General features: G+C 41.7%; 2 protein-coding genes and 1 non-coding gene across 3 annotated transcripts in view; 2 read left to right on the forward strand and 1 right to left on the reverse strand.

Moving 5' to 3' along the window:
* The window catches only part of LOC120052723 (lysophospholipase D GDPD3-like), a 32,848-nt gene extending 24,546 nt beyond the window's left edge, over positions 1–8,302 (forward strand). The window contains exons 9-10 of the mRNA XM_038999803.1: positions 1,948–1,999; positions 5,623–8,302. Of these exons, the coding sequence (XP_038855731.1) occupies positions 1,948–1,999; positions 5,623–5,751 (181 nt within the window). The 3' untranslated portion in view covers positions 5,752–8,302. The remainder of the gene's footprint in view (positions 1–1,947; positions 2,000–5,622) is intronic.
* Positions 4,734–4,788, reverse strand: LOC120053114. The gene has a single exon (XR_005477475.1). It is a non-coding gene; the product is annotated as a U7 small nuclear RNA (small nuclear RNA).
* Positions 8,303–10,159: 1,857 nt separating the features above from the next.
* On the forward strand, positions 10,160–16,837 carry LOC120051929 (protein yippee-like 3). Its single transcript, XM_038998812.1, has 5 exons — positions 10,160–10,507; positions 12,220–12,338; positions 15,447–15,490; positions 16,226–16,334; positions 16,507–16,837. The coding sequence occupies exons 2-5, from the start codon at positions 12,222–12,224 to the stop codon at positions 16,594–16,596; spliced, it is 360 nt and encodes a 119-aa protein (XP_038854740.1). The 5' UTR covers positions 10,160–10,507; positions 12,220–12,221; the 3' UTR covers positions 16,597–16,837.
* Positions 16,838–27,112: the final 10,275 nt, after the last annotated feature.

The following is a 27,112-nucleotide window of genomic DNA, read 5'->3' on the forward strand; positions in this document are numbered from 1 at the left end:
CCAATTATCTACAAATTCTATCTTTTGGGAGGGGCAGAAAACAGTTTTCAACTAGCGATTGAGTTGTGAGACTCTGCTGTAGAGCTCGTCACTCCCCCTAACTGGGAGGGGGCCAGAGACAATTACTCGATGCCGACACATCTTTCTAGCTGATTTACACGCTGAAGCTATGTTGCGCTTGGTGACCTCTGACTGTTTCATCCTAACATCGTTGGTGCCGACGTGGATAACAATATCTCTATACTCTCTACACTCGCCAGTTTTAGCTTTAGCCAGCACCATCTTCAGATTAGCCTTAACGTCGGTAGCCCTGCCCCCTGGTAAACAGTGTATGATCGCTGGGTGATTCGTTTTAAGTCTAATACTGCGGGTAATGGAGTCGCCAATGACTAGGGTTTTCAATTTGTCAGAGCTAATGGTGGGAGCCTTCGGCGTCTCAGACCCCGTAACGGGAGGAGTAGAGACAAGAGAAGACTCGGCCTCAGACTCCGAATCGCTACTTAATGGGGAAAACCGGTTGAAAGTTTCTGTCGGCTGAATGAGCGACACCAGTTGAGCATTCCTACAGCATTTCCCTCCAGAAGCCATGAGAAAGTTGTCCGGCTGCGGGGACTGTGCGGGGGGATTTATACTAACGTTAGTATCTGTACTTACTGGTGGCACAGACGCTGTTTCTTCCTTTCCTACACTGAAATTACCCTTGCCTAACGATTGCGTCTGAAGCTGGGCTTGTAGCACAGCTATCCTCGCCGTAAGGCGATCGTTCTCCTGTATATTATGAGTACAGCGACTGCAATTAAAAGACATCATGTTAATGTTACTACTTAGCTTCGGCTGTTGAAAGTGCTGACGAACCATGTCCAGATAAAGCGTCCGGAGTGAAAAAGTTGAATGAGGGAAAAAAGTTTTGATGGAAAAACTAAAAATATAAACGGTAATTAAAAAGTAAAAAGAAAGGGCCTCCCGGGTGGCGCAGTGGTCTAGGGCACTGCATCGCAGTGCTAACTGCGCCACCAGAGTCTCTGGGTTCGCGCCCAGGCTCTGTCGCAGCCGGCCGCGACCGGGAGGTCCGTGGGGCGACGCACAATTGGGCTAGCGTCGTCCGGGTTAGGGTGGGTTTGGCCGGTAGGGATATCCTTGTCTCATCGCGCTCCAGCGACTCCTGTGGCGGGCCGGGCGCAGTGCGTGCTAACCAAGGGGGCCAGGTGCACGGTGTTTCCTCCGACACATTGGTGCGGCTGGCTTCCGGGTTGGAGGCGCGCTGTGTTAAAGAAGCAGTGCGGCTTGGTTGGGTTGTGCTTCGGAGGACGCATGGCTTTCGACCTTCGTCTCTCCCGAGCCCGTACGGGAGTTGTAGCGATGAGACAAGATAGTAATTACTAGCGATTGGATACCACGAAAATTGGGGAGAAAAGGGGATAAAATTAAAAAAAAAAAATAAAAATAAAAAAAAAAAAAGTAAAAAAAAAAAAAACGTAAAGTTGTCACCTAGCAAAGGTTGGCAACAAAACGCACGGCAACAAAACGCACAGCAACACGTCATGAGCTGAGCTGCACTACCTGAGCCACTTGTGTGGGTTGTAGACTCCGTCTCATGCTACCACTAGAGTGAAAGCACCGCCAGCATTCAAAAGTGACCAAAACATCAGCCAGGAAGCATAGGAACTGAGAAGTGGTCTGTGGTCACCACCTGCAGAACCACTCCTTTATTGGGGGTGTCTTGCTAATTGCCTATAATTTCCACCTGTTGTCTATTCCATTTGCACAACAGCATGTGAAATTTATTGTCAATCAGTGTTGCTTCCTAAGTGGACAGTTTGATTTCACAGAAGTGTGATTGACTTGGAGTTACATTGTGTTGTTTAAGTGTTCCCTTTATTTTTTTTGAACAGTGTACAAGCTTTGATAAAAGATTAAACCACCTGCAAAACGTTCATGTTGTTCCAGATTAACGATGAGGAAGAGTCTATTCAAACATCTGGCCAAAAGAGGAATTCAGGTACAGAGCAACCATCATCATTACTATTATCATCATAATTGTTACTGCCATCACTTCCTAGCCCCTTCTGCTAACTTCTACTGCTTCAGTATGTCCTGGCCCGTCAGTAGGCTCAGCAGAGCTCCTGTTACATCCCTCTTTCCCTTATCCAGCCCTTTAAGAACTATAGACACTCTTGAGTGTGTAGGGCAAGGAGCAAACATGGGAGTTCCAATCCAGCCTGATTTTAGTGGAATTTCTCTATTATACTGATCTATAATGGGCTTTTGGATGATCAGTGGGCAATGGCCGGCCTCCCCCACCCCACGCGGCATCAGCAAAGAGACCTGCTCCAACTCTGTCATCAGTTAGACAGCCAAGATCATGGGTCGTAAAAAACGGAAAGGGTGCCTATAAACTTAGAAAGAACACATACTACATTGTCACCTCACTCAAAACATCATATTTTTGGGGCGGGCTAAAACTATGATCTGGTCAAACAGTAAAGTGCATTATCCTAATGATTCCTGTAATGAAAGTGGCCTGTGCCCTCGCTGGGGCCTGCTGATGCAATGAGCGAGCCACTCTCCTCTCCCCCCATGCGCTCGAGAGAAAAATGCTTTCTAAGCGTACAACAAGCTTCATCCCCTTGTCCCTGTCGAAGAGAGGAGGTTCTCAGCTTTCTGTAGGTATAATTATTTATTTCCCTACTCTCAATATTCAGCTCAATCACAACTATTTTACAACCAAGATATTTTATATGGGTTTGAGATATGGAGCTCTTGGGTAGTAGACTATAACTGCAATGGGTAGTAGCCTACAAATGTGTTTTTTAGCACATAACATTTACTGTTGGATTAATACATGGCTACTAGCAGTGGGTATTATATTTAGAGTTAGAAATGTAATTAATGTGCTTTTTTAGTAGTTTCCACTTCCACAGGTGTTGAACCCTACATTAATTAGCCTATGATATTAGTTACTGCACATTAAGATGTATGTAATTCTTCTCTATACAACAAAAATAAATCAGTAAATCCTGGAGTCTTATTTTGACAGTAAAATATAGCGCCTATAGTTTAATTTTGAACCCCAAAATTCGTGACAATCACTGGATTAGCACATAAAAATATAATGAAACATGCATTCCTGCTTGGACGTGAATACCTCAGTAGTCTATTTATTATACTTCTTAATAAAGTACTACAAATGACTTTATAAGATGATTACTCGTGATTTGGGTCCGACCAAATCATGTGCTGGTGCCACCAACTGTAAAAGTAAGTGGCACCAGTGGAAAATGATAGTCTGGAGGCCTGTAATAGAAATGAATAGGGTAGTTGTTGATTCAGGGGAACACATATGATAGGCACTCATTTGAAATATAGCTTAAGGTCTAGATTCAATCAGATCAAGAGTTAACCAGCGATAGCTGCATTGCTGATGTTTTGGCGGTGTTGGAGCTGTCAAATCGGTGAGCAGCTGCTCTTGATTATTGTCACAAAGCCACACCCCTCCCACTCGCGTTAGAAGTTCAGAACAAGAAAGTGTAGTCTATATAGAAATAATGATGCTCATATTGAAAATCATTCAACTAAATAATGAGGATTTCTATCAGCCTAATCGATGTGCAGATTAATATCTCAAACTCCAGTGTTCAAAATGATAAACAAGGCTACATGGGATTTCTCTTAATGCAACTTCGTGCAGCCTATGGCAATGTCCGCTTTAGGTATAATGCCAGGAGCTACTTGTGGATTTGACATTTCTTACACAGTTCCACCGCCAAAACAACTGCTATGTGGGTGTTGGCTAAAGCAGAAGAAGCACAGAGTGACAGCAGAGAAGATGCTGAGACAGACCGACAGCACACATGGAAGGCAAACAAAATAGCTAGAGCAGAGGCACAGTTAAAGTGTTAAGTTATATCTCCAGTGGTGCTTTTACATATTGTATTTGTTTTAAAAATGAGCTGGTTAAAAAAGATGAGGACCACATCTCGCCAGCCACTGGTACAGAAATTGTTGAGAAATGCTGTACTTAACTGCCAATGTTATGTGTCAACACACTGCTTGTGTCTAAGTTTAACTTAGTGGATGAGAATGTTAGACAGAAGACTCAAGCCTGGTGTAGATGTAGGTCTGTGATAAGGTCTGGGCAGTGGCTGATAGGGTCTGGGGACCACTCCCCATGTGGTGGGGGGGTGAGTTGGCGGCACGAGTAGTGGTGTGGGCTGGTATGGATAAAATGCCAGGGCTGAATTCTTGTCCCAGTTCATCCCTGTGGCCCAGCTCACTAATAATCACCTATATTTTGCACATTTTGACAATTTTTAGTGCAGCGCTCTTGACCTTGTTGAAGACCGAATGCACACCCGGGTCAAAATGAGTTTGAAACTCCTGGTGAAGGGACAGGTGACTGAAATGGAACCAGGGTCATGTTCATTCAAGAACACCATAGCAAAACGTTGCGCAACAAAAAATGTATATCAGCATTTCACATTCAATGTTCAGATAGTAACTCCCTGTTTCACTTTGTTTTGGACCATTTTCTTCTGTTTTGTACCTAATAAACACAACCCAGCCCTCTCACTCATATCCGCCAACATGGAAATTATTGTTGTGTTTTTGCGGATTTTAGTATACTGTAGTTTTTGCAGAATGTACTATACTGTAGTATTTACGGTAGTGCTTTTGCAGGCATTACTGTAGTATTTACTATAGTGTTTTTGTTTTATTATCTTTGACATAGAAGTGGAGGCTTTCTCCTTCAGGAAACCTACTGGAGAAATACTAAAATAGCAAATTTTACATAACCTGTAGGTAGGTAGGACTGGTAATCCTTGATGTTTCTACAACTTGATTGGAGTTCACCTGTGGTAAATTCAATTGATTGGACATCTGGAAAGGCACACACCTGTCTATATAAGGTCCCACAGTTGATAGTGCATGTCAGAGCAAAAAACAAAAAGTGAATGGAATACTTTCTGAATGCACTGTATGGGTGGCACAAAATGGGGTGAGGGGAATGGGCAGGGTATATGCAAATTGAATACTATAGTTCCTCATCACCTCTTTGAAGTCACATAGGTAGTATCCAGAGAGTTAGGTAAATCAGCCTTTAATTTCCTTGCACATTACTTGTGGAATGATCTACAATACACTTTATAATTGGTGGAATTTGTGCCTCTATGGCATTTCAGACGGTTGTTAGGGGACCTTTTTACTGAAGATTGTCTTTTCTGTTTTTCTTTTTGTGTATTGTGTTTAGATGTGTATTTTGGTGCTTAATACAGGGCTCATCTGGAAAAGTGACCTTGGTCTCAGCATTGACTCCTTGTCAAAATAAAGGTTAAATAAAAAAAATGGTATTTACTATTGTTAAAAAAAGTGTAGTGTTTTTGCGGACATTACTGTAATATTTACTACACTGCTTATTTTTGCAGATAATACTGTAATATTCACTGTAGTATTCTACAACATTCTAAAGTACAAGTACTACACATGATCAAGGGATACTACAGTGTGTAGTACAGTATACAAAAGTTTACTTTCGAATTCTTTAGTAAGTACTGTAGTATTTTATAGTAATCTGTAGTATTTTTTCATGTGGGATAACTGACGTCTGGCCCTCTCTGTCCTCAGGTGCACCTGTTCGTCTGCAACGAGGATCCTGACATCGAGGCGGCGTTCAAAGCAGGAGCCACAGGCGTCATGACAGACTACCCCACCCTCCTGACTGACTACCTACACAGACACAGGAGTCAAGACTGACAGCCCAAACCTCCAATCAAACTACTAATTCACAAACAGGTTCTTAACTGACAGCTCAAGCTACCTATCAAGAGACCTCCACTTGAACATTGTGTATCACAGAAAGAACCACACTGAAATCTCAATTTTCCTTCACAACTCCGGTCTCCACCAATGAGCAAAAGGACAGATCTGTGAGGAAGTTGCCCGAAAAGCACAGATCCAATACCAGCGTAACTTTCCCAAATCCCAACCTTAACCAATAGAGGGAAAAACACATAACCAATCTCTGATCAATGTCTTTAGGCAACTTCATTCCATCTACACAAAAGGATGTCACTTACACTTACTGTCTTTTGGTTAATGGATTGTGGCCATATATTGAGAGACTGTTCACCTCTCTCTGCAGCCTTCCCAAACCCTAATCTACCAGTGACTGTCTGGATGTTGTTGGGAGGAGAAGTGATTTCTTTAAGTCTATATCCTTGACGTTCTCTCATGGTATTATGACATTTACATAATGGAACTGACTTTTGGGGTATTTATGACATGCTATACAAATTGTATGTTTATCAATGCAAAGATGTTTTAAGCATTCAAGACCAACTTCCATTTGTTTATACCACTGGAAAATAATGGCTTCCAACACACACAGTATTTATGTATTTACTTGCTTCACTTCCTCATTCTCTCAGCCCAGGCCATGGTCAAAGTCCGCTCACAGTTCTTAACAATAATCTACCAGCCAGTCAGGTCCCAGTGGGAAACAAAGGCTGCACTTTCCTGACCTGGTTCTCTGCAGTATAGCAAATAGGTTAAAATAATAAGTAGATCAATTCAAACAACTCTTTAGAGACCTGGTAAGAGATTAAGACCTTGTCCTTTAGATTTCCGAGAAATAAGCCTTCTGTGACACACACAGCAGCCACAATGAATAAGAGCTGGAAACACAGGGCACTGGACTGGTTCATCTAAATCTAGATAAGAATTTCAGACTTGAGAGTGGAGCACAAGTCAGATCTTTAGCTAATGTAAATTTCTAATCATGTTCATGTATAATGATTTAATTCTGTTTTTAGAACAATAATTTCCCCCAGAGTTGCATTTGCTTCATTGTTTTCATTTTTGTTTGTGGCTTTGATGGTATGCCCATCTAACAGTGGCTATATTAGTAGGCCTACTGCCAATGTTGTGTCAGCACTACTGCCTGTGTCTAAGTTTAACTTAGAGTGGATGCGAATGTCAGAAGACTCAAGCCTGGTGTGGACGTAGTTCTGGGCACCACTCGCCCCATGGTGGGGGTGAGTTGGCGGCACGAGCAGTGGTGTGGGCTGGTATGGATAAAACGCCAGGGTCGAATTCTTGTCCCAGTCCATCCCTGCGGCCCAGCTCACTAATAATCACCTATTTTTTTATTTATTTTTGACAGCGAGGACATATGACCTTGTTCATCCAGTGGCTTTATTATTAGGCCTACAGTTTAGTTATTGTGTTATGTAGCAAGTAAACTGTAGCTAGTATACTGTATTGAGCTACAGTATCATATCCATAGAATTAGGAATTAGAATAATTTTATAGGATCTCTGATCTTTCTCATGCGTGACCAAGGACAACATGGACAGGATTCAGATGACTTCTACATAGCTTAACCTAACGTAGCATGTGTAGTAGAAATGCCTGAAACGAGTTCCCCTACATACTGGTCTTGACGAGAGAAAAAAAACTTGTCGGGGGAGGTTCTCTTCTGCACTGTTCAACCAATCCAGTAAATGTGGAGGAGGAGAACAGATGGAGTGTCGCCCTACCTCAGTGGATTAGCCTTGTTAAAGTCCAAAAGAGGAAGTTGAGTCACAGGCTCTGTTTCCATTTCCCCTGAAACCCGGAACATCTGGTTGTTGGGGACTCAGCAGAGATACTTAGAAAGTAGAAGATAGGAATCCCAGTGGCCAATGAATGGTGAAACGTATAATGCCCCACTAGCAGACTGTTGGCCAATCGCGTTCACGTTGTCATTCTGCGTCATGCGGTTGCTAAACTAATCGTCAAGCAATCCCTTCTAAAAGTCAGGGTATGACGCCACATTCATGTGCAAGTCGGACCTAAGAAACTCGGACATTTCCGACTTGCTAACTGGCTGTAGTTATATACTTACCACGTTCAACGAATCAGCAAGTCGGAAATGTCTGTGTTTCCTAGTTCCGTTTAGCATATGAACAGTACCGCCGTATGAGTCATAATACCCATAAAACCTTGCAGTGAAACAAAGAAATGGTTCCAATCGTTTTTCCACTGTTAATTTTTCCCATAAGTGATTTTAGAAATACTTAAGTAATTTTTTTGTGGTATCTGTACTTTACTATTTCCATTTTTGACAACTTTTACTTAACTACATTCCTAAACAAAATTCTGTACTTTTTACTCTATACATTTTCCCTGACACACACTTTCTTAGGACAGAAGATGGTCCCATTTGCACTCATATCAACAGAACATCCCTGGTCATCCCTATTGCCTCATCTGGCGGACTAACTAAACACAAATGCCATGTTTTTAAATACTGTTGGAGTGTGACCCTGGCTATCCGTAAATAAAAATAAATTAAATTGTCCTGTCTGGTTTGCTTAATAAGGAATTAAATTATTTGTATATTTAAAACCAAATACTTTTAGACTTTTACTCAAGTTGTATTTTACTAGGTGACTTTCACTAGAGTCATTTTCTATGAAGGTATTAAAGTATGTGAATTGAGTACTTTTCCACCACTGGTATCATGTAGGTTTACCCTGGCGTGATGTTTTGATAATCGTGTCAATCTCTCCCCCCGGGATGGTTGAGCTAACGTAGGCTAATGTGATTAGTATGAGGTTGTGAGTAACAAAACAAAATCCCAGGACATGCACATATCTGATATGGGCAGAAAGTTAAGTTAAGAATGTAAGCTATCTAATGTTAGCTAAATTTAATAATGAATAAATTGGCTTCATTTCTTTAAAATTGTCACAATACCTGTTAGCAAAGGTGTCAGCTAGAGATAACATGCAGGAGCTTGCAGGGATTTGTAGTCTTGCACAATGTCTACTTTGATGCTAATTACTATTTTAGAACCTGAGGGTAAATAGAGACAAATATAAGTCACCTTATCCAGGAGAGATTTACATAGTTATCGAAACATCATGCCAGGGTAAGCCCACACCAAACACAGACCTTATTTTAAAATCACTTATGGGAAAAATGAATGGTGGAAAAAAGATTATAACCATTTCCCTGTTTGACGGCTAGGTTTTATGGGTATTATGACACCTCCACTGTGGGGCTCTATGTCGAGAAACCTGAGTAGGTAATCTCGAAGGTACGTAATGTCACGATTTGAAAGCTATATGACATTACAGAGAGCAAGTTAATCATTTCAGAAAATATTTGTAATGTTGCACTTCTTGTTCTTCACAGGAGGCCGCTGGGGGGAGGACGGCTCGGCTGGAATGGCAAACATGGAATGGCATCAAATACATGGAAACCATGTGTTTGATGTATTTGATACCATTCCACTAATTCTGCTCCAGCCATTACCACGAGCTCGTACTCCCCAACTAAGGTGCCACTAACCTGCTATGGTTCACGTAATTCGTGCTAATGTTGAGTTTTTGAGCTAGTGCCCAATTGACTACCATTCGATCTCCTGTCCCAGAATGCACCGACCTGCCCATTGACAAAGCATTTGCAACGTACACAATGTGCGTAAATACGATTCCAATTGAGCTTCCCATCTCCTCAAAAGTATCTCTGGACTCGGCAGAGGCTAATGGTTCAAGACAACTGGAAACTCGGAAATCTCCGACTTCCGACATTAGTAAGTTCAAGAAACCTGGAAACTCGGAAAAAACGAGCTCCGACTGGGGAAAATCGTTTTGAAAGGTCATCCAACTCGGAATTACAATTCGGAAACTCGGGCATCTTTCTAGAGCTCCGACTTTCCGACCTGAAGATCACTGACGTCATAATTTTTTTTTAAATAGAGAAGTTTTTCTGAGTTCCCAGTTGTCTTGAAAGTACCATAACTATGGCAGAGTTCTATTAAACTGGCCCGGGTTAAATATGCCTATAGCCAGTCATGTGACTGGGTGAGAGAGAAGCGCCCTGCTCAAATCGAACAAATCTGCACCGCTTGGTTATGTTGTCAACAAGGCAGCATTATTCATGCTTCAGAAACATGGCTCACAACCATGCCTAGGAATCGAATGTAATAAACTTTCAGCCAGTGCAAAACATGCCTACATTGGCGCCCGGTTGAATCTACTCATAGAAACGAGTACAAATTAAACCTAAAACTGTTCGACCTACATTCCCCCAGTCAATCTGACGATTCCCATTGGTCGTTGGGGATTTGTTTTGTAGCTGGTGACGTATTTGGTACCGCCTCCTTAACCAGCGTTGTAAACAAACACTGCATAATATTGCACGTTTGTCCGTCACCACGAAAATATCCTATCTACAAAAAACTTAGTCGGAGTAGCTATTGTTATTTTAACTACAACATACACGAAACTGTTTCATCTCAGAGAAAAACTACTTGTTCCTGTTGTCAAGTGTGAGAGACCGAGAGAAAATCTGCACCACGATTCTTGTTTGTTTGGATCTATCTGTCCGATGGTTTCTTGCTGTAGAAGTGACCCAACAAGCTATCTCCTAGACGATTTAGCAATTTACTGATGCATCTTAGTTGATGGTCATATCTTCGTTCAAATTAGGTCTTCCACTGAAAAACTGATAACTACTTTAGGTGAGTCCAGAGCTATTTTCTACTGTGCTTGTATTTCCTTCCATGTAGGTTGCTAGCTAAACCTGAAATGGCGGGTTTACAGTAAACATATTCAGCGTCTTCTCTAAACCCAGATTATGGTTCAGTTGCTAGCTAGCAAGCTAACGTCAATGTTAGCTAGTCTCTCACGATAGTTGGCTAAAATGGATAGCTTGCTACAGAGGAAGGCGGTCGATGAATAATTCACTGTATGCATCGTTTTGGGGGATTATTGGCTAGCTGCCTATGAACAGTAACGTTAGTTAGCTAACGTTAGCTGGTTGCTTTGTCAGAATGTGGGGCGAGTCAGCTAACGTTAGCAGGCCAGCAAAATTGCAAGGATCTGAGTGATGTTTTGCTTGTTCTTGTGTATGCCGTGGCATTAATACTGAGGCGTTATTTTGAAATTACTCTAGCTACAATAATGGATTTTCACACGGACATTTAAGCGTTATTTTGAAATTACTCTAGCTACAATAATGGATTTTCACACGGACATTTAACCGTTTTAAATGACACAAGACTTTTGAGTAAAAAGTAACACATTTTCCCCATCCATCTATGGAGCGCCACTGACTGACCATACATAGTCGGGTTTAGCTTGTAAAGTAGGTCAATGCATGTTGTGTTCTGTCTGGTGCAATGGTCAGAGTTATTGGGATCCTTGCGACGTCCCTACCCAAAACTTAACCCCTAACCGTAAACCCATACTTAAAACATATCAAATGTAAACTTCAATAGGTAGGGACGTTCCAATGATCGTGGATAGCACGGACCCTGCTCCTTCAGATCTGTGAATAGTGAGCCGGGGAAAGGGACTAGTTGACACTAGACTTAGAGATCAGTCTCGTTGCATGTACTTGATGACTTCTCAGTCAGGTTCGCTTAACGGATCACACCACAGGACTGACGATTACTAAATCAAGTGTCCACTCCTTCCTTCTGAGACATGCTGCTGTGAAAAACAAATGCACTTGAAAGCGCAGTGTTTATTTTATCTGCAACAATTGAATTCCAGCCTGCATGTACTGCCAGTATTTTGTGAATTTGAGGTGTTTATATTTACACATTTTTTCAATAAAGGAGTTGAGTTCTAAAAATAATAATAAAAATGTTAAAAAGCAAGGACCCTGCTGTAATTTTACCAGGAAGTGTGCTGCGAATTAGACATGCATATGGTTTAAAATAAAGTCACTAATATGAGCCCAGACCTGTTTCCCACTCCGAATAATACAGTTAGTTCATTATTGTGTGATTCCTTCTGACATTTTTTGACACTCAAAGTGTGACCTGTCACGCCTAAATGGAGGAAATTAACAGTTGAGTGCATGCGTTTTCTACAATGCTGGCATGACTTTTTTGCAGTGTTGGACAGGACAGAGGACAGACAGCCAAAAGTTATTGAACTTGTTTCTTTCTCTTGCATTTTCCAGTTTTCAGTTGAAAGCCATGGGAATCATATGTTGCTCTTTGTGTTTACCCAAATTTGCCTAACCCTATTTGGCAAATAAGCTTACAAAATTGCATTTTCTCATAGTTACTACACTTCACAAATAGTGAAATTTAGGGTTTACTACGATTGCATTTAGGAGTAGCCTAGCGTTATGAGCCCCTGTAATGGCCAATATCCTCTCGGTCTCTCCTGTTTTCCTGTTAATTACTAAGTCTATCTGTTTTTTTCTCTATCTCCTCAGACATGGTGAAGCTGACGAAGGCTAAGACGTTCCAGGCGTACCTAGACTCGTGCCACCGCAGGTACAGCTGTGTTCACTGCCGAGCACACCTGGCCAACCATGATGACCTCATCTCCAAGGTGAGACTACAGGGACCGTTTATGGCCAGTGGGTTAAATTCCATATAATTGAATAATAAGCCTATGTGTTGGCTGCAGGGGTTGGAACCCGGTTCAGGGATCAGAACAGAAAACCGGAAAATAATGTAATTTTTCAATAACAGAAACGGAACTGGGAACGAAAGTGATCCATACTGCTCCATAACAGAACTGTTATTTTAACAGCATGAAAACCGGTTAATAATGTTATTTTACGTTCCAGGCATTTTTTTCTAGCCCCACAAATAAAACGCAACAAAGCGCCTATGCAAAACCCTCTCTATCACTCAGAAACTTATTCCAGTGTCTGTCTGCATCTGAAAATCTTAGCCTAAACACGCACAGGCAATCTGCCCCTCCCCACACCGAGGCATAGGCTACTGTACTGATGTTAGAAGCGTAAGAAGACGGGATAGACATTTTTAATTAGCTAGAGAATAATGGATTTACTTTTTCAATGTCAGTTAACTATGCTTAGTTATCACATTTCACGCTGGACTTATTTTTTATTCTGGTGCCGTTCTGCAAACACAAGCGTTAGCTTGCTAGTTCAAAGTTCCTTCATAGAAGCTGCTCCGCCTAGGTATAATTCTGTGGACCTAATTCAGATAATGGATGTCATAGCAAGATGCCTAGCACTTCAAGCCTGCTCCTCAACCCTCTCGCTCTCTCGACCCATAAAATTTCAGTCACATCTTGCGAAATAGGCTACACTTGTCCGTCCATCACTCATGTAAACAACTAGCTTTCCTGCTCTATCCGCACTGATTGGGAAAGTCATTTAATGAGCTAAATGTAGAAACTGTTGATTTCACAGGTAAAAAAATGAACAGAAAGGAACTACATAAACCGGTACTTCTTTTGTTTTTTTGGTTCAAACCGGTTCAGAGTAGATTATGATTATGATTTTTCAACACTGATACCGATTGGAGGACCAAAAAAAGCCCATACCGATTAAATCGGCTGATTAAAAAAAATATATATATATATATATATATATTTCTCCCCAATTTCGTGGTATCCAATTGTTAGTAGTTACTATCTTGTCTCATCGCTACAACTCCCGTACGGGCTCGGGAGAGACGAAGGTCGAAAGCCATGCGTCCTCCGAAACACAACCCAACCAAGCCGCACTGCTTCTTAACACAGCGCGCATCCAACCCGGAAGCCAGCCGCACCAATGTGTCGGAGGAAACACCGTGCACCTGGCGACCTGGTTAGCGCGCACCGCGCCCGGCCCGCCACAGGAGTCGCTAGTGCGGGATGAGACAAGGATATCCCTACCGGCCAAACCCTCCCTAACCCGGACGACGCTAGGCCAATTGTGCGTCGCCCCATGGACCTCCCGGTCGGTCGCAGCCGGCTGCGACAGAGCCTGGGCTCGTACCCAGAGTCTCTGGTGACACCGCTAGCACTGCGATGCAGTGCCTTAGGCCACTGTGCCACCCGGGAGGCTAATGAACACTTATTTTAACTTAATATAATACATCAATAAAATCAATTTAGCCTCAAATAAATAATGAAACATGTTCAATTTGGTTTAAATAATGCAAAAACAAAGTGTTGGAGAAGAAAGTAAAAGTGCAATATTTGCCATGTAAAAAAGCTAACGTTTAAGTTCCTTGCTCAGAACATGAGAACATATTTAAGCTGGTGGTTCCTTTTAACATGAGTCTTCAATATTCCCAGGTAAGAAGTTTTAGGTTGTAGTTATTATTGGACTATTTCTCTTTATACCATTTGTATTTCATATACCTTTGACTATTGGATGTTCTTATAGGCGCTATAGTATTGCCAGCCTAATCTCGGGAGTTGATAGGCTTGAAAGTCATAAACAGCGCAATGCTTGAAGCACAGCGAAGAGCTGCTGGCAAATGCTGTTTGAATGAATGCTTACAAGCCTGCTGCTGCCTACCACCGCTCAGACTGCTCTATCAAATATCAAATCATAGACTTAATTAAAATAACACACAGAAATACGAGCCTTAGGTCATTAATATGGTCAAATCCTGAAACGATCATTTCAAAAACAAAACGTTTATTCTTTCAGTGAAATACGGAACCGTTCCGTATTTTATCTAACAGCTGGCATCCATAAGTCTAAATATTGCTGTTACATTGCACAACCTTATGACATAATTATGTACAATTCTGGCAAATTAATTATGGTCTTTGTTAGGAAGAAATGGTCTTCACACAGTTCGCAACGAGCCAGGCAGCCCAAACTTCTGCATATACCTTGACTCTGCTTGCACAGAATGCATGAGAAGTTACACAATTTCCCTAGTTAAAAGAAATTCATGTTAGCAGGCAATATTAACTAAATACGCAGGTTTAAAAATATATACTTGTGTATTGATTTTAAGAAAGGCATTGATGTTTATGGTTAGGTACACATTGGTGCAATGACAGTGATTTTTTTCGCGAATGCGTTAAATCATCACCTGTTTGGCGAAGTAGGCTGTGATTCGATGATAAATTAACAGGCACCGCATCGATTATATGCAACGCAGGACAAGCTAGATAAACTAGTAATATCATCAACCATGTGTAGTTAACTAGTGATTATGTTAAGATTGATTGTTTTTTATAAAATAAGTTTAATGCTAGCTAGCAACTTACCTTGGCTCCTTGCTGCACTCGCGTAACAGGTAGTCAGCCTGCCACGCAGTCTGCTCGTAGAGTGCAATGTAATCGGCCATAATTGGTGTCCAAAAATGCAGATTACCGATTGTTCTGAAAACTTGAAATCGGCCCAAATGAATTGGCCATTCCGATTAATCGGTTGACCTCTAGTTCAGAGCTTTATTATGCTGGTCGGAAAACAAAAAATGGTGGTTTTGTTTAGAACCAAACGATTGGAAAATCATTTTTGTTCCAACCCCTGGTTGGCTGTGTGAAATTATATTACATTTCAATAACATTGGAAAAACAGCCACAGTCCTCTGTTGCATTGTAAGCTGGGAAACGTTACCTCAATGTCCCACTTTCTTTAAAACCACCGATTTTTATTTTATCTATCTTGCATTGTCGCTCTCTCTCTGTCTTCGTGGCACATTTGAGTTCATTCTCTTTTTTTCTGTCGTCCAGTCTTTTCAGGGTAGCCAGGGACGTGCTTACCTCTTCAACTCTGTGTGAGTATCTTTACTTGTCATCCAGTGTATTGGCCATATAGCCTACACAGTGTACCCATAACTAATGAGCAAAATAGTATCCCTTTTAGGTCCCTAAAACACAGTCCTACCTTAGTTACCGCTCAAGCCTCAGTACACTGTCATTATCATGCATCTGCCAGGTTCTCCTTACGCCACTTCAGTGTGTTTACTCTAGTCCTGTAAGCCATACAATGCACCCTGAAGCCAGTTCACTATCCTAAAAGTGGATGTCACGTTCTAGTTGAGTTATATTTACCTTCTGTTTGCTGTAGTTTGAATTTATTTTTTTAACTAGGCAAGTCAGTTAAGAACACATTCTTATTTACAATGATGGCCTAGGAACACTGGGTTAACTGCCTTGTTCAGGGGCAGAATGACAGATTTTTACCTTGTCAGCTCGGGGATTCGATTTAGCAACCTTTTGGTTACTTGCCAAACGCTCTAACCACTAGGCTACCTGCCGCTCGATTTAGTAGTTAGCATGTCATTTCTCAACTCGTGAATAGCAAACACCCTCCGATTTGGGGCTAAATATTAGGTTCTGGATAGAATTATCACATTTCTTGTTAAAATTGAAATTTAATTGAAATATATATGCTTATCTGGTGGGTCACCAGAAAATCTGATAAGCTTAGGTCAGGTCACAAAACAGACATTTGTGGCAGGGTACCATTTCGGTAATTGACCTGTGGTTCTTGTTCCTGGTGTTTTCAGGGTGAACGTGGGCTGTGGTCCTGCCGAGGAGAGGCTGCTACTCACCGGGCTCCACGCTGTGGCAGACATCTACTGTGAGAACTGCCACACCACACTGGGCTGGAAATACGTAAGGACAAACGCACACACATACTATGCTACTCATCTATGTCTACACACTGTAAATAACTCAAATAATATCCTCAATCCCCATCCTCAACAAATGTAGATGTCTTTTAAGCTTGTCTACTACGCACTCCAGCCTCTTATCCCCCCCACCATCTCTATCCCTCTCCCTACAGGAGCAGGCCTTTGAGTTGAGTCAGAAGTACAAGGAAGGGAAGTTCATCATTGAGCTGTCCCACATGATAAAGGACAACGGCTGGGACTGAGAGGTGAAGGGAGATGTTTTCATTGATGTTTCATCCCTCATCCATTGTTCTTCCTGGCCTGAATGTGTGTCCCCTCACCCTGCGTAAGGGCCATCGGCTCTGCCACTCCGTCACTTCATACAGCTTTGCCAAGAGTAGCATATGATGTTTATATATATATATACACACACACACAGAGTATACCAAACATTAGGAACACCTTCCTAATGAACAGCCTCAATTCGTCTGGGCATGGTGTCGAAAGCGTTCTACAGGAATGCTGGCCCATGTTGACTCCAATGCTTCCCACAGTTGGCTGGATGGCGGAACATTCTTGATACACACATGAAACTGTTGAGCATGAAAAATCCAGCAGCGTTGCAGTTCTTGACACAAACTGGTGCGCCTGGCATCTACTACCAAACCCCATTCAAAGGCACTTAAATGTTTAGTCTTGCCCATACACCCTCTGAATGGCACACATGCACAATCCATGTCTCAATTGTCTCGAGGCTTAGAAGTCCTTCTTTAACCTGTCTCCTTGCCTTCATCTACACTGATTGAAGTCGATTGAACAATTGACATCAATAAGGGATCATAGATTTCATCTGGATTCACCTGGTCAGTCTGTCATGGAAAGAGCAGGTGTTCTTAATGTTTTTGTATACTCTGTGTGTGTGTGTGAGATATATATACACACACACACACACTCGTAGGTTTTACGAGTTTCATATAAAACCTACCCCAGTTATGGGAGCACCTTTGTCAATATCGATATCCCAATGTTTAGTTATATTCTGGTAGAGAATGAGTGAGTACAGGCTGTATGTGTGAGCGCGAGTTTGTATACACTTGGGCATGTGTGAGTTGTGTGTTTACGAGTGTGTGTGTTGCAGTGCGACCACTTTAGCAATCTCACTAAATCCTACTCGTGTAATCCGTGCGTCTGAGTGGGATTGCAGTCATCAAAAAACTAAATTCTCTCTCATTAAGTGCAATTCACAGGGTTGAGACAATTAGACCGTTATGCAAAAACCTAGCGCCCGAAGGCTGTTCCCTTTTTTGTAATTTTTAGGTGAATGTGTGAAAAAGCAAATTACCTTGCTTTGTGTGTGTGTGTTTAAGACTTCATACTTAATGTTTGATGGTACAAGCAGAGTTGAAAAAAAGTAATTATGTTTAGTGCTGCTCTGTCATGTTACTGTTGGAGTATGAAGTGCAATACAGTAGGGTGTGTCTGCGTGAGAGCGCGTGGTTAAAGTTCACTTTAAAATGTCAGCAATATAACATTGGTCATGTTTTTTATCCTTTAAATGGCAATCAATGTATTCAGTTGTTCATGATGTCAAGGGCTGCAGCATTACACAGTTTGTAAGTGTTTCTGTGCGATTGGCCCATGTGAGTTTGAATACTGTGTGTGTACATTTTTGGCGTATGTGTATTTTCTCTGTATGCTGCCTGTGGGTATGCATTTTATGGTTTGTGTGTGTTTATACAGTGTGTAAGAAGTGTGAGTGTATAGTGTAAGATTGTATGATCAGATGCAGTACTTTCTAGACAGTTAGAAAATGCTTTAGTTTGGGGGTAAAATCTATTGTTTCTGATGTGTAATTGGATATCCATTTTTACATTATTTCCATTTGAGATCAATCTTGTAAATACAGCTTAACACTGAGCAGCATGTACATAAGCATTTATTTGATCATATTAGAGAGCAGTGTGTAATATCAAACAGGATGAATATATCTATAATTATGTAGCAGATGGTGACTATGTAAGCTTTTCATTAAAGTGTTTTATTTTAACCTGAACTTGCAACATTAAAGTATGTGGTAAATATATCTGCCTGTTGTTTTTATTACAGTAGCTATGTTTCCATCCAATTGGTGAAAGATTTAAAGGAGAATATTCCAAAATCTTGCATAATCAAAATCTGCACATTTTTCCACCAGTGGTCTGTTTCCACCAAATGGACCAGTTGCTAATAAAAAGCAGTGCGTAATGCACATGAAAAGGTACTTTTTCGCTTAAATTGTCATGTACCGAATAAAATCCAAAGTTCTCAATGTGTTTTCAACTCCAGCAATAATTGTCACAGCTGTTGCATTAAATAGCAAATGTGCTTACTCCGGTCTTGGCACGTGCGCTCTTGACAACAGCTGGCAGATATAGTGCGGGTAGGTTTGCCTACATTATGAGATTCTAATGGATAAGAGCGACAATATTTTTTATGTCAAACATCACCCAATCCTCGATTATCATGTCATCAGAATAAACCCTAATTCAAACACCACTCTATCGCCGCACGGAACTAAAAACTGTCACTTTCTCTTTGGAAGAGCGGGGATAGATTGCCGTCTGAAACAACGCAGTGCGCCTATTCGGATTTTTGAGGATAGTTATGTAGCCTCTGTCACTCTTTCGGCATGGTGCGGGTGAAGCACGCCTCATTCATGCATCGCGTCAGAGCAGTTCTTCAACTGTCGGGACAAATTGGTTGCAGTCCAAACACTTAAAAGACACACCCTCGTCCACTTACCCTCGTCTTATGCCCTTGGGGGAATCCTCGTCGCCATGTTGGCGGGTGGTCCAAATGATTAGCCAAGCAAGGGAGGTTTGCAACATTAGTCCATCAGCCCTCGTTTTTAGTCGGCTTTGCGAGTGTACAATTATGTTCACTCCGGGACCTGAAACTCCCCATAATCCACTTCTCGACGATTGTACATCCGCTAAGAAAAGTCCGCGAAAACTTAAAAACAACATCAATAGAGGAGTCAACATACAAGTGTAAGTAAAAACGAACGCAAATAAGTTAGAAATGTTGCTACTACGTAAAAAGTAAATATGTTTTTGTTTTATCTTTTGGAAATTGTAGAAATAAAACATTTTCCTTCTTCAGGAGTTCCAGCTAGGCAGGCTAACATTAGCAAATTGGTTTGCTAGCTATCATACAGTAGGTGTAAATTAATAATTATATATTTAATAAGTATACATGCACTCAATTGACTGTAGCGCATATAAAGCGCCCACAAGCTACCCGTGGCTGAAAATACAATCATCGCGGGATAAACGAGTGACGTTTATTTCCGGCCAAAGGTGGTCCATTTAAAAATCATTCCTTCCTCCCTTGCCCTGCAAGTGTATATGTAACAGTATAGCTTCCGTCCCTCTCCTCGCCCCTACCTGGGCTTGAACCAGGGACCCTCTGCACACATCTACAACTGCCTCCCACGAAGCATCGTTACCCATCGCTCCACAAAAGCTGGGAACAACTACTTCAAGGTTTCAGAGCGAGTGACGCCATCGATTAAAACGCTATTAGTGCGCACCCCGCTAACTAGCTAGCCATTTCACATCGGTTACATATACTCGTCAGACGTCATGGTACGTCATCAGAAGTATCCACTTAATTTCTGGGCTGAGGGGATAGGGTGTGTCTTTTAAGTTTTTGAACCGTAGTTATGGTAATGTTTATTCATATGTTAATTGCATGCAAATAAAGGTTGATAAGCTACCACACCCACAACGGAAGCGCAATCATGGCCTCGGATTCGAAGGTGTTACGCTTCGAACACACCGACTGCGTCATTGCGTTTCGATACACCAGAAGTACATTCATTTCCAATGGAACGCTGCATTTGCCTTGCAGCATTGCGTTGCAGAGGCAGTTGCAGTGCGTTCTGTGTGGTGCATACGTTCGATAAATCGAACGTATGCATCAAATTGTATGAGTGGACTTGACAGAAAGTAGCAAAATATGAATGTAGATTTTTTTTTTTGCACACATTCAGTAAAAATTTGGGATTACATAAAAACAGTTTGATTGCATAATTTCTTTACATTTTTTATTTGCCAAGTATATTATTTATTCGATGACATCCTCAAATTAATTGTGAGAGCCTATAATATAATTTCCCTCAAATGCAGTTTTGGAGCGAAATGCAATAATAAATAGTCAAGATAGGCAGAGTAGGCTCTTTCAACAATGAGACCAACGTTGAGGAAGGTGGTATGACTATTTCTTTCACACACACCTCATTGGCTAGGTTAGCAAGCTAGGTTAGCTAGCTAACGCTAACTAGCCACATCTGGCACAAGCTCACTACTAAACTGACCTGGCAATCCTACTATCGTGGACACTTGTCTCCAAGCAGCATTTTTTGTGTTTATGTCCCTGTAGCTGTCAGCAGTTGTGTCAAAAAGACACGGTTTTGAGGATACTGCGAAAATGATTCTCTCCTCCATGTGTCCAACCGCATGCGACCATTTGCAAAAGGTACCTGCATCAGTATAGTTGCCTAGCTGCGCAAAATGTTATGCAGCAGTGATGCAATGACGCAGTCGGTGTGTTCGAAGCGTTAGAACAGACCAGGGGAGAACTACTGCCTCTCATTGAAGCCCCAGAGGTTCTAGGCCGACCGCGGTGCTTCAGGTATTGTTAGCAGAAAAAAGGATCCACCATTATAGTGAATGGAAAAATGTCAATCTTTGTGTAAATAAAGACATACATCAAGATGTATGTCCTTGAACTGATTGTTTTAAAATTGAACACAGGATATAAGGATAATTTAGTGGCTAATGGCAGCCTGCAGTACTCTGGTCAGCCTTTTAAAAATATTTGTATTTATTTACCCTTAATTGAACTAGGCAAGTCAGTTAAAAACTAATTCTTATTTACAATGACGGCCTACCCCGGCCAAACCCGGACGATGCTGGGCCAATTGTGCGCCGCCCTATGGGACTCCCGATCACGGCTGGATGTGATGCATCCTGGAATCAAACCAGGGACTGAAGTGACGCCTCTTGCACTGAGATGTAGTGCCTTAGACTGCTGCACCACTCGGGAGCCCAAAAATGTTGTTCCTCAATGAGATGGTGCAGCACTGAGTTAGCCTGCAACGTCACTTCCTGGAGCAGCTCAGACTGTGCATGTCTCAATGAGATGCCATCTTAATCTTAACCAACTTAATTTGGCTTCAATGCGCTATTGAGTCTTAGCATAGGAATGAATGGTGTCACATGATCGATGGCTTTGTCCATTCATATACAGTACCAGTCAAACGTTTAGACACGTTTAGACACACCTACACACCTAGACACCAGCGTTTTTCTTTATTTTTACTATTTTCTACATTGTAGACTAATAGTGAAGACGTCAACACTATGAAATAACACATATGGAATCATGTAGTAACCAAAAAAGTGTTAAACAAATGAAAATACATTTTAAATTTGAGATTCTTCAAAGTAGCCACTTTTTGCCTTGAGAGCTTTGCACTCTCTTGGCATTCTCTCAACCAGCTTCATGAGGTCACCTGGAATGCATTTCAATTAACAGGTGTACCTTGTTAAAAGTTCATTTGTGGAATTTCTTTCCTTAATGCGTTTGAGCCAATCGGTTGTGGTGTGACAAGGTAGGGGTGGTATACAGAAGATAGCCCAATTTTGGTAAAAGACCAAGCCCATATTATGGCCAGAACAGCTCACATAAGCAAAGAGAAACGATAGTCTATAATTACTTTAAGACATGAAGGTCAGTCAATTCGGAGAATTTCAAGAACTTTGAAAGTTTCTTCAAGTATGATGAAACTGGTTCACATGAGGACCGCCACAGGAAAGGAAGACCCAAAGTTACCTCTGCTGCAGAGGATAACTTCATTAGAGTTACCAGCCTCAGAAATTGAAGCCCAAATAAATGCTTCACAGAGTTCAAGTAACAGACACTTCTCAACATCAACTGTTCAGAGGAGACTGCATGAATCAGGCCTTCATGGTCGAATTGCTGCAAAGAAACCACTACTAAAGGACACCAGTAAGAAGAAGAGACTTGCTTGGGCCAAGAAACACGAGCAATGGACATTAGACCGGTGGAAATCTGTCCTTTTGGTCCGATGAGTCCAAATTTGAGATTTTTGGTTCCAACCACCGTCTCACACGGAATAGAATAGGTGAACGGATGATCTCTGCATGTGGTTCCCACCGTGAAGCATGGAGGAGGAGATGTGATTGTGTGGGGATGCTTTGCAGGTGACACTGTCAGTGATTTATTTTGAATTGAAGGTACACTTAACCAGCATGGCTACCACAGCATTCTGCAGCGATACGCCATCCCATCTGGTTTGCGCTTAGTGGAAGTATCATTTATTTATCAACAGGACAATGACTCAACACACCTCCAGGCTGTGTAAGGGATATTTGAACAAGAAGGAGAGTGATGGAGTGCTGCATCAGATGACCTGGTCTCCACAATCACCCAACCTCAACCCAATTGAGATGGTGTGGGATGAGTTGGACCTCAGAGTGAAGGCAAAGCAGCCAACAAGTGCTCAGCATATGTAGGAACGCCTTCTAGACTGTTGTAAAAGCATTCCAGGTGATGCTGGTTGAGAGAATACCAAGAGTGTGCAAAGCTGTCATCAAGGCAAAGGGTGGCTACTTTGAAGAATCTAAAATATATTTAGATTTTGTGAAAAAAATGTATGGTTACTGCATGATTCCATATGTGTTATTTCATAGTTTTGATGTCTTCACTATTATTCTACAAATAAGTGGTAGGCCACACAAGCTTACAGAACGGGACCGCCGAGTGCTGAAGTACGTAGCGCGTAAAAATCATCTGTCCTCGGTTGCAACACTCACTACCGAGTTCCAAACTGCCTCTGGAAGTAACGTCAGCACAATAACTGTTTGTCGGGACTTCCTTAAATGGGTTTCCATGGCTGAGCAACCGCAAAAAAGCCTAGGATAACCACGCGCAATGCCACAATGCCAAGCGTCGGCTGGAGTGGTGTAAAGCTTGCTGTCATTGGACTCTGGAGCAGTGGAAACGCGTTCTCTGGAGTGATGAATCACGCTTCACCATCTGGCAGTCCAACGGACAAATCTGGGTTTGGCTGATACCAGGAGAACACTACCTGCACGAATACGTCGTGCCAACTGTAATGACAATGCCCCCATGCACAAAGCGAGGTCCATACAGAAATGGTTTGTCGAGATCGGTGTTGACTTGACTGGCCTGCAAAGCACAGAGCCCTGACCTCAACCCCATCGAACACCTTTGGGATATATTGGAATATCAATGCCCGACCTCACTAATGCTCTTGTGGCTGAATGGAAGCAAGTCCCCGTTTTCACAAATTGTAATAGCCTTACATTCTCCTGCAAAATGTCTTGATAAACATGGATTTCATTTTTCCGTCAATGATAGCAAGCTGTCCAGCAAAGCAGCCCCAAACCCATGATGTTCCCTCCACCATATTTTACAGTTGGGATGAGGTTTTGATGTTGGTGTGCAGTGACTTTTTTCTCCACACATAGTGTTGTGTGTTCCTTCCTTCCAAACAACACAACTTTATTTTAATCTGTCCACAGAATATTTTGCCAGTAGTGCTGTGCTCTTTTGCGAACTTCAGAAGTGCAGCAATGTTTTTTTTGGACAGAAGTGGCTTCTTCCGTGGTGTACTCCCACGAACACCATTCTTGTTTAGTGTTTTACGTATCGTAGACTCGTCAACAGAGATGTTAGCATGTTCCAGAGATTTCTGTAAGTCTTTAGCTGACACTAGGATTCTTCTTAACCTCATTGAGCATTCTGCACTGTGCTCTTGTAGTCATAGCAGGACGGCCACTCCTAGGGAGAGTAGCAACAGTGCTGAACTTTCTCAATTTATAGACAATTTCTCTTACCGTGGACTGATGAACATCAAGGCTTTTAGAGATACTTTTATAACCCTTTCCAGCTTTATGCAAGTTAACAATTTTTAATAGTAGGTCTTCTGAGATCTCTTTTGTTCGAGGCATGGTTCACATCAGGCAATGCTTCATGTGAATAGCTAACTCAGACTTTGTGAGTGTTTTTTATATTGCAGGGCAGCTCTAACCAACATCTCCAATCTTGTCTCATTGATTGAACTAGGTTAGCTGAGTCCTGACTCCAATTAGCTTTTGGAGAAGTCATTAGCCTAGGGGTTCACATACTTTTTACAACCTACACTGTGAATGTTTCAATTATGTAATCAATATAGAAAAGAAAAATGCAATAATTTGTGTGTTATTTGTTTAAGCACACTGTGTTTGTCTATTGTGTGACTTAGAGGAAGATCAGATCAAATTTTTTGACAAATTTATGTAGAAATCCAGGTAATTCCAAAGGGTTCACATACTTTTTCTTGCAACCGTACATTTAAAAAAAAAAGTACACGTAGCCTACATATCAATACATACACACAAACTATCTCGGTAAAATAGGAGAGAGGCATTGTGCCGTGAGGTGTTGTTTTATCTGTTTTTTTTAAACGAGGTTTGTTGTTAATTTGAGCAATGTGAGATGGGAGTTCCATGCAATAAGGGCTCTATATAATAATGTACGCTTTCTTGAATTTGTTCTAGATTTGGGGATTGTGAAAAGACACCTGGTGGCATGTCTATCGGGGTAAGTGTGTGTGTCAGAGCTGTGTTTAAGTTGACTATGCAAACAATTTGGAATTTTCAACACATTAATGTTTCTTAAAAAAAGAAGAATAATGGTGTCCCACGAACTGAAAATATGGTTTTGGCTCAGTGTACACAAATGTGTGTCATGCCTCCTGTGAATATTATATCAACATTTGGCCTGTTTGTGTCATTAAGAAACATCTTGAGGATTTCATAAATGTATCATATGTTGGGCTAATATAGATAGATGTTGTGAGAGAAAAGGTTTTGCTCGCATGAGGTAGAGTATCTCATGATAAGCTGTAGACCACACTATCTACCAAGAGAGTTTATCTATATTCTTCATAGCCCTCTATTTACCACTACAAGCCGATGCTGGCGCTAAGACTGCACTCAATGAGCTGTATACGGCCAAAAGCAAACAGGAAAACACTCATCCAGAGGCGGCGCTCCTAGTGGCCGGGGATTTTAATGCAGGGGAACTTAAATCCATTTTACCTAATTTCTACTAGCATGTAAAATGTGCGACCAGAGGGAAAAAAACTCTAGACCACATTGACTCCACACACAGAGATGTGTACAAAGCTCTCCCTCGCCCTCCATTTGGCAAATCTGACCATAATTCTATCCTCCTAATTGCTGCTTACAAGCAAAAACTAAAGCAGGAAGCCGGTCAACCAGTGACTCGGTCAATAAAAAAGTGGTCAGATGAAGCAGATGCTAAGCTACAGGACTGTTTCGCTATCACAGACTGGAATATGTTCCGGGATTCTTCCGATGGCATTGAGGAGTACACCACATCAGTCACTGGCTTCATCAATAAGTGCATCGATGACATCGTCCCCGCTGTGACTGTACGTACATACCCCAACCAGAAACTATGGATTACAGGCAACATCCGCACTGAGCTAAAGGGTAGAGCTGCTGCTTTCAAGGAGCAGGACTCTAACCTGGAAGCTTATAAGAAATCTCTCTGACCAACCATCAAACAGGCAAAGCAGCAATACAGGACTAAGATCGATTCGTTCTGCACCGGCTCCGACGCTCGTCGGATGTGGCAGGGCTTGCAAACTATTACAGACTATAAAGGGAAGCACAGCCGCGAGCTGGTCAGTGACACAAGCCTATCAGACGAGCTAAATTAATTCTATGCTCGCTTCGAGGCAAGTAACACTGAAAGAGATATGAGAGCATCAGCTGTTCCGGACGACTGTGTGATCACGCTCTCCGTAGCCGATGTAAGTAAGACCTTTTTAAATAGGTCAACATTCACAAGGCCGCAGGGCCAAACGGATTACAAGGATGTGTACTCCGAGCTTGAGCTGACCAATTGGCAAGTGTCTTCACTGACATTTTCAATCTCTCCCTGTCCGAGTATGCTTTTTCCGTAAAGCTTTTTTGAAATCTGACAAAGCGGTTGCATTAAGGAGAAGTATATCTATAATTATGTGCATAATACTTGTATCTTTTATCAAAGTTTATTATGACTATTTCTGTAAATTGATGTGGCTCTGTGCAAATTCACGGGATGTTTTGGAGGCAAAGCCAAATGTAAACGGAGGTTTTTGGATATAAATATGAACTTGATTGAACAAAACATACATGTATTGTGTAACATGTTGTCCCGGGAGTGTCATCTGATGAAGAATATCAAAGGTTAGTGATTAATTTTATCTCTATTTCTGCTTTTTGTGACTCCTCTCTTTGGTTGGAAAATGGCTGTATGCTTTCTGTGACTAGGTGCTGACCTAACATAATGATATGTTGTGAAGACCTCGTACAACTCTGTGTACTACTGCCTTCACAGAACAGCGCAAACTGTCTCTAATCAAAATAGAAAGAGTGGGTGGCCCCGGTGCACAAATGAGCAAGAGGACACATACATTATAGTATCTAGTTTGAGAAACAGACACCTCATCTCAGTGCAAGAGGTGTCACTACAGTCCCTGGTTCGAATCCAGGCTGTATCACATCCGGCCGTTATTGGGAGTCCCATAGGGCGGCGCACAATTTTTATTTGTCCTTAACTGACTTGCCTAGTTAAATAAAGGTGTCACACACCACACTTCCCAAAAATATATTTTATTGGCATTTACATATGTCC

Source organism: Salvelinus namaycush, chromosome 8 (genome assembly GCF_016432855.1).
Source record: "Salvelinus namaycush isolate Seneca chromosome 8, SaNama_1.0, whole genome shotgun sequence".
NCBI classification, from domain to species: domain Eukaryota; kingdom Metazoa; phylum Chordata; class Actinopteri; order Salmoniformes; family Salmonidae; genus Salvelinus; species Salvelinus namaycush.

Coding starts and splice junctions, on each gene's coding strand:
- LOC120051929 (XM_038998812.1), top strand. CDS start 12,222: ATGGTGAAGCTGACGAAGGCTAAGACGTTCCAGGCGTACCTAGACTCG. Junction 12,339..15,446: donor ATGATGACCTCATCTCCAAG/GTGAGACTACAG, acceptor TCTGTCGTCCAG/TCTTTTCAGGGTAGCCAGGG. Junction 15,491..16,225: donor GCTTACCTCTTCAACTCTGT/GTGAGTATCTTT, acceptor TGGTGTTTTCAG/GGTGAACGTGGGCTGTGGTC.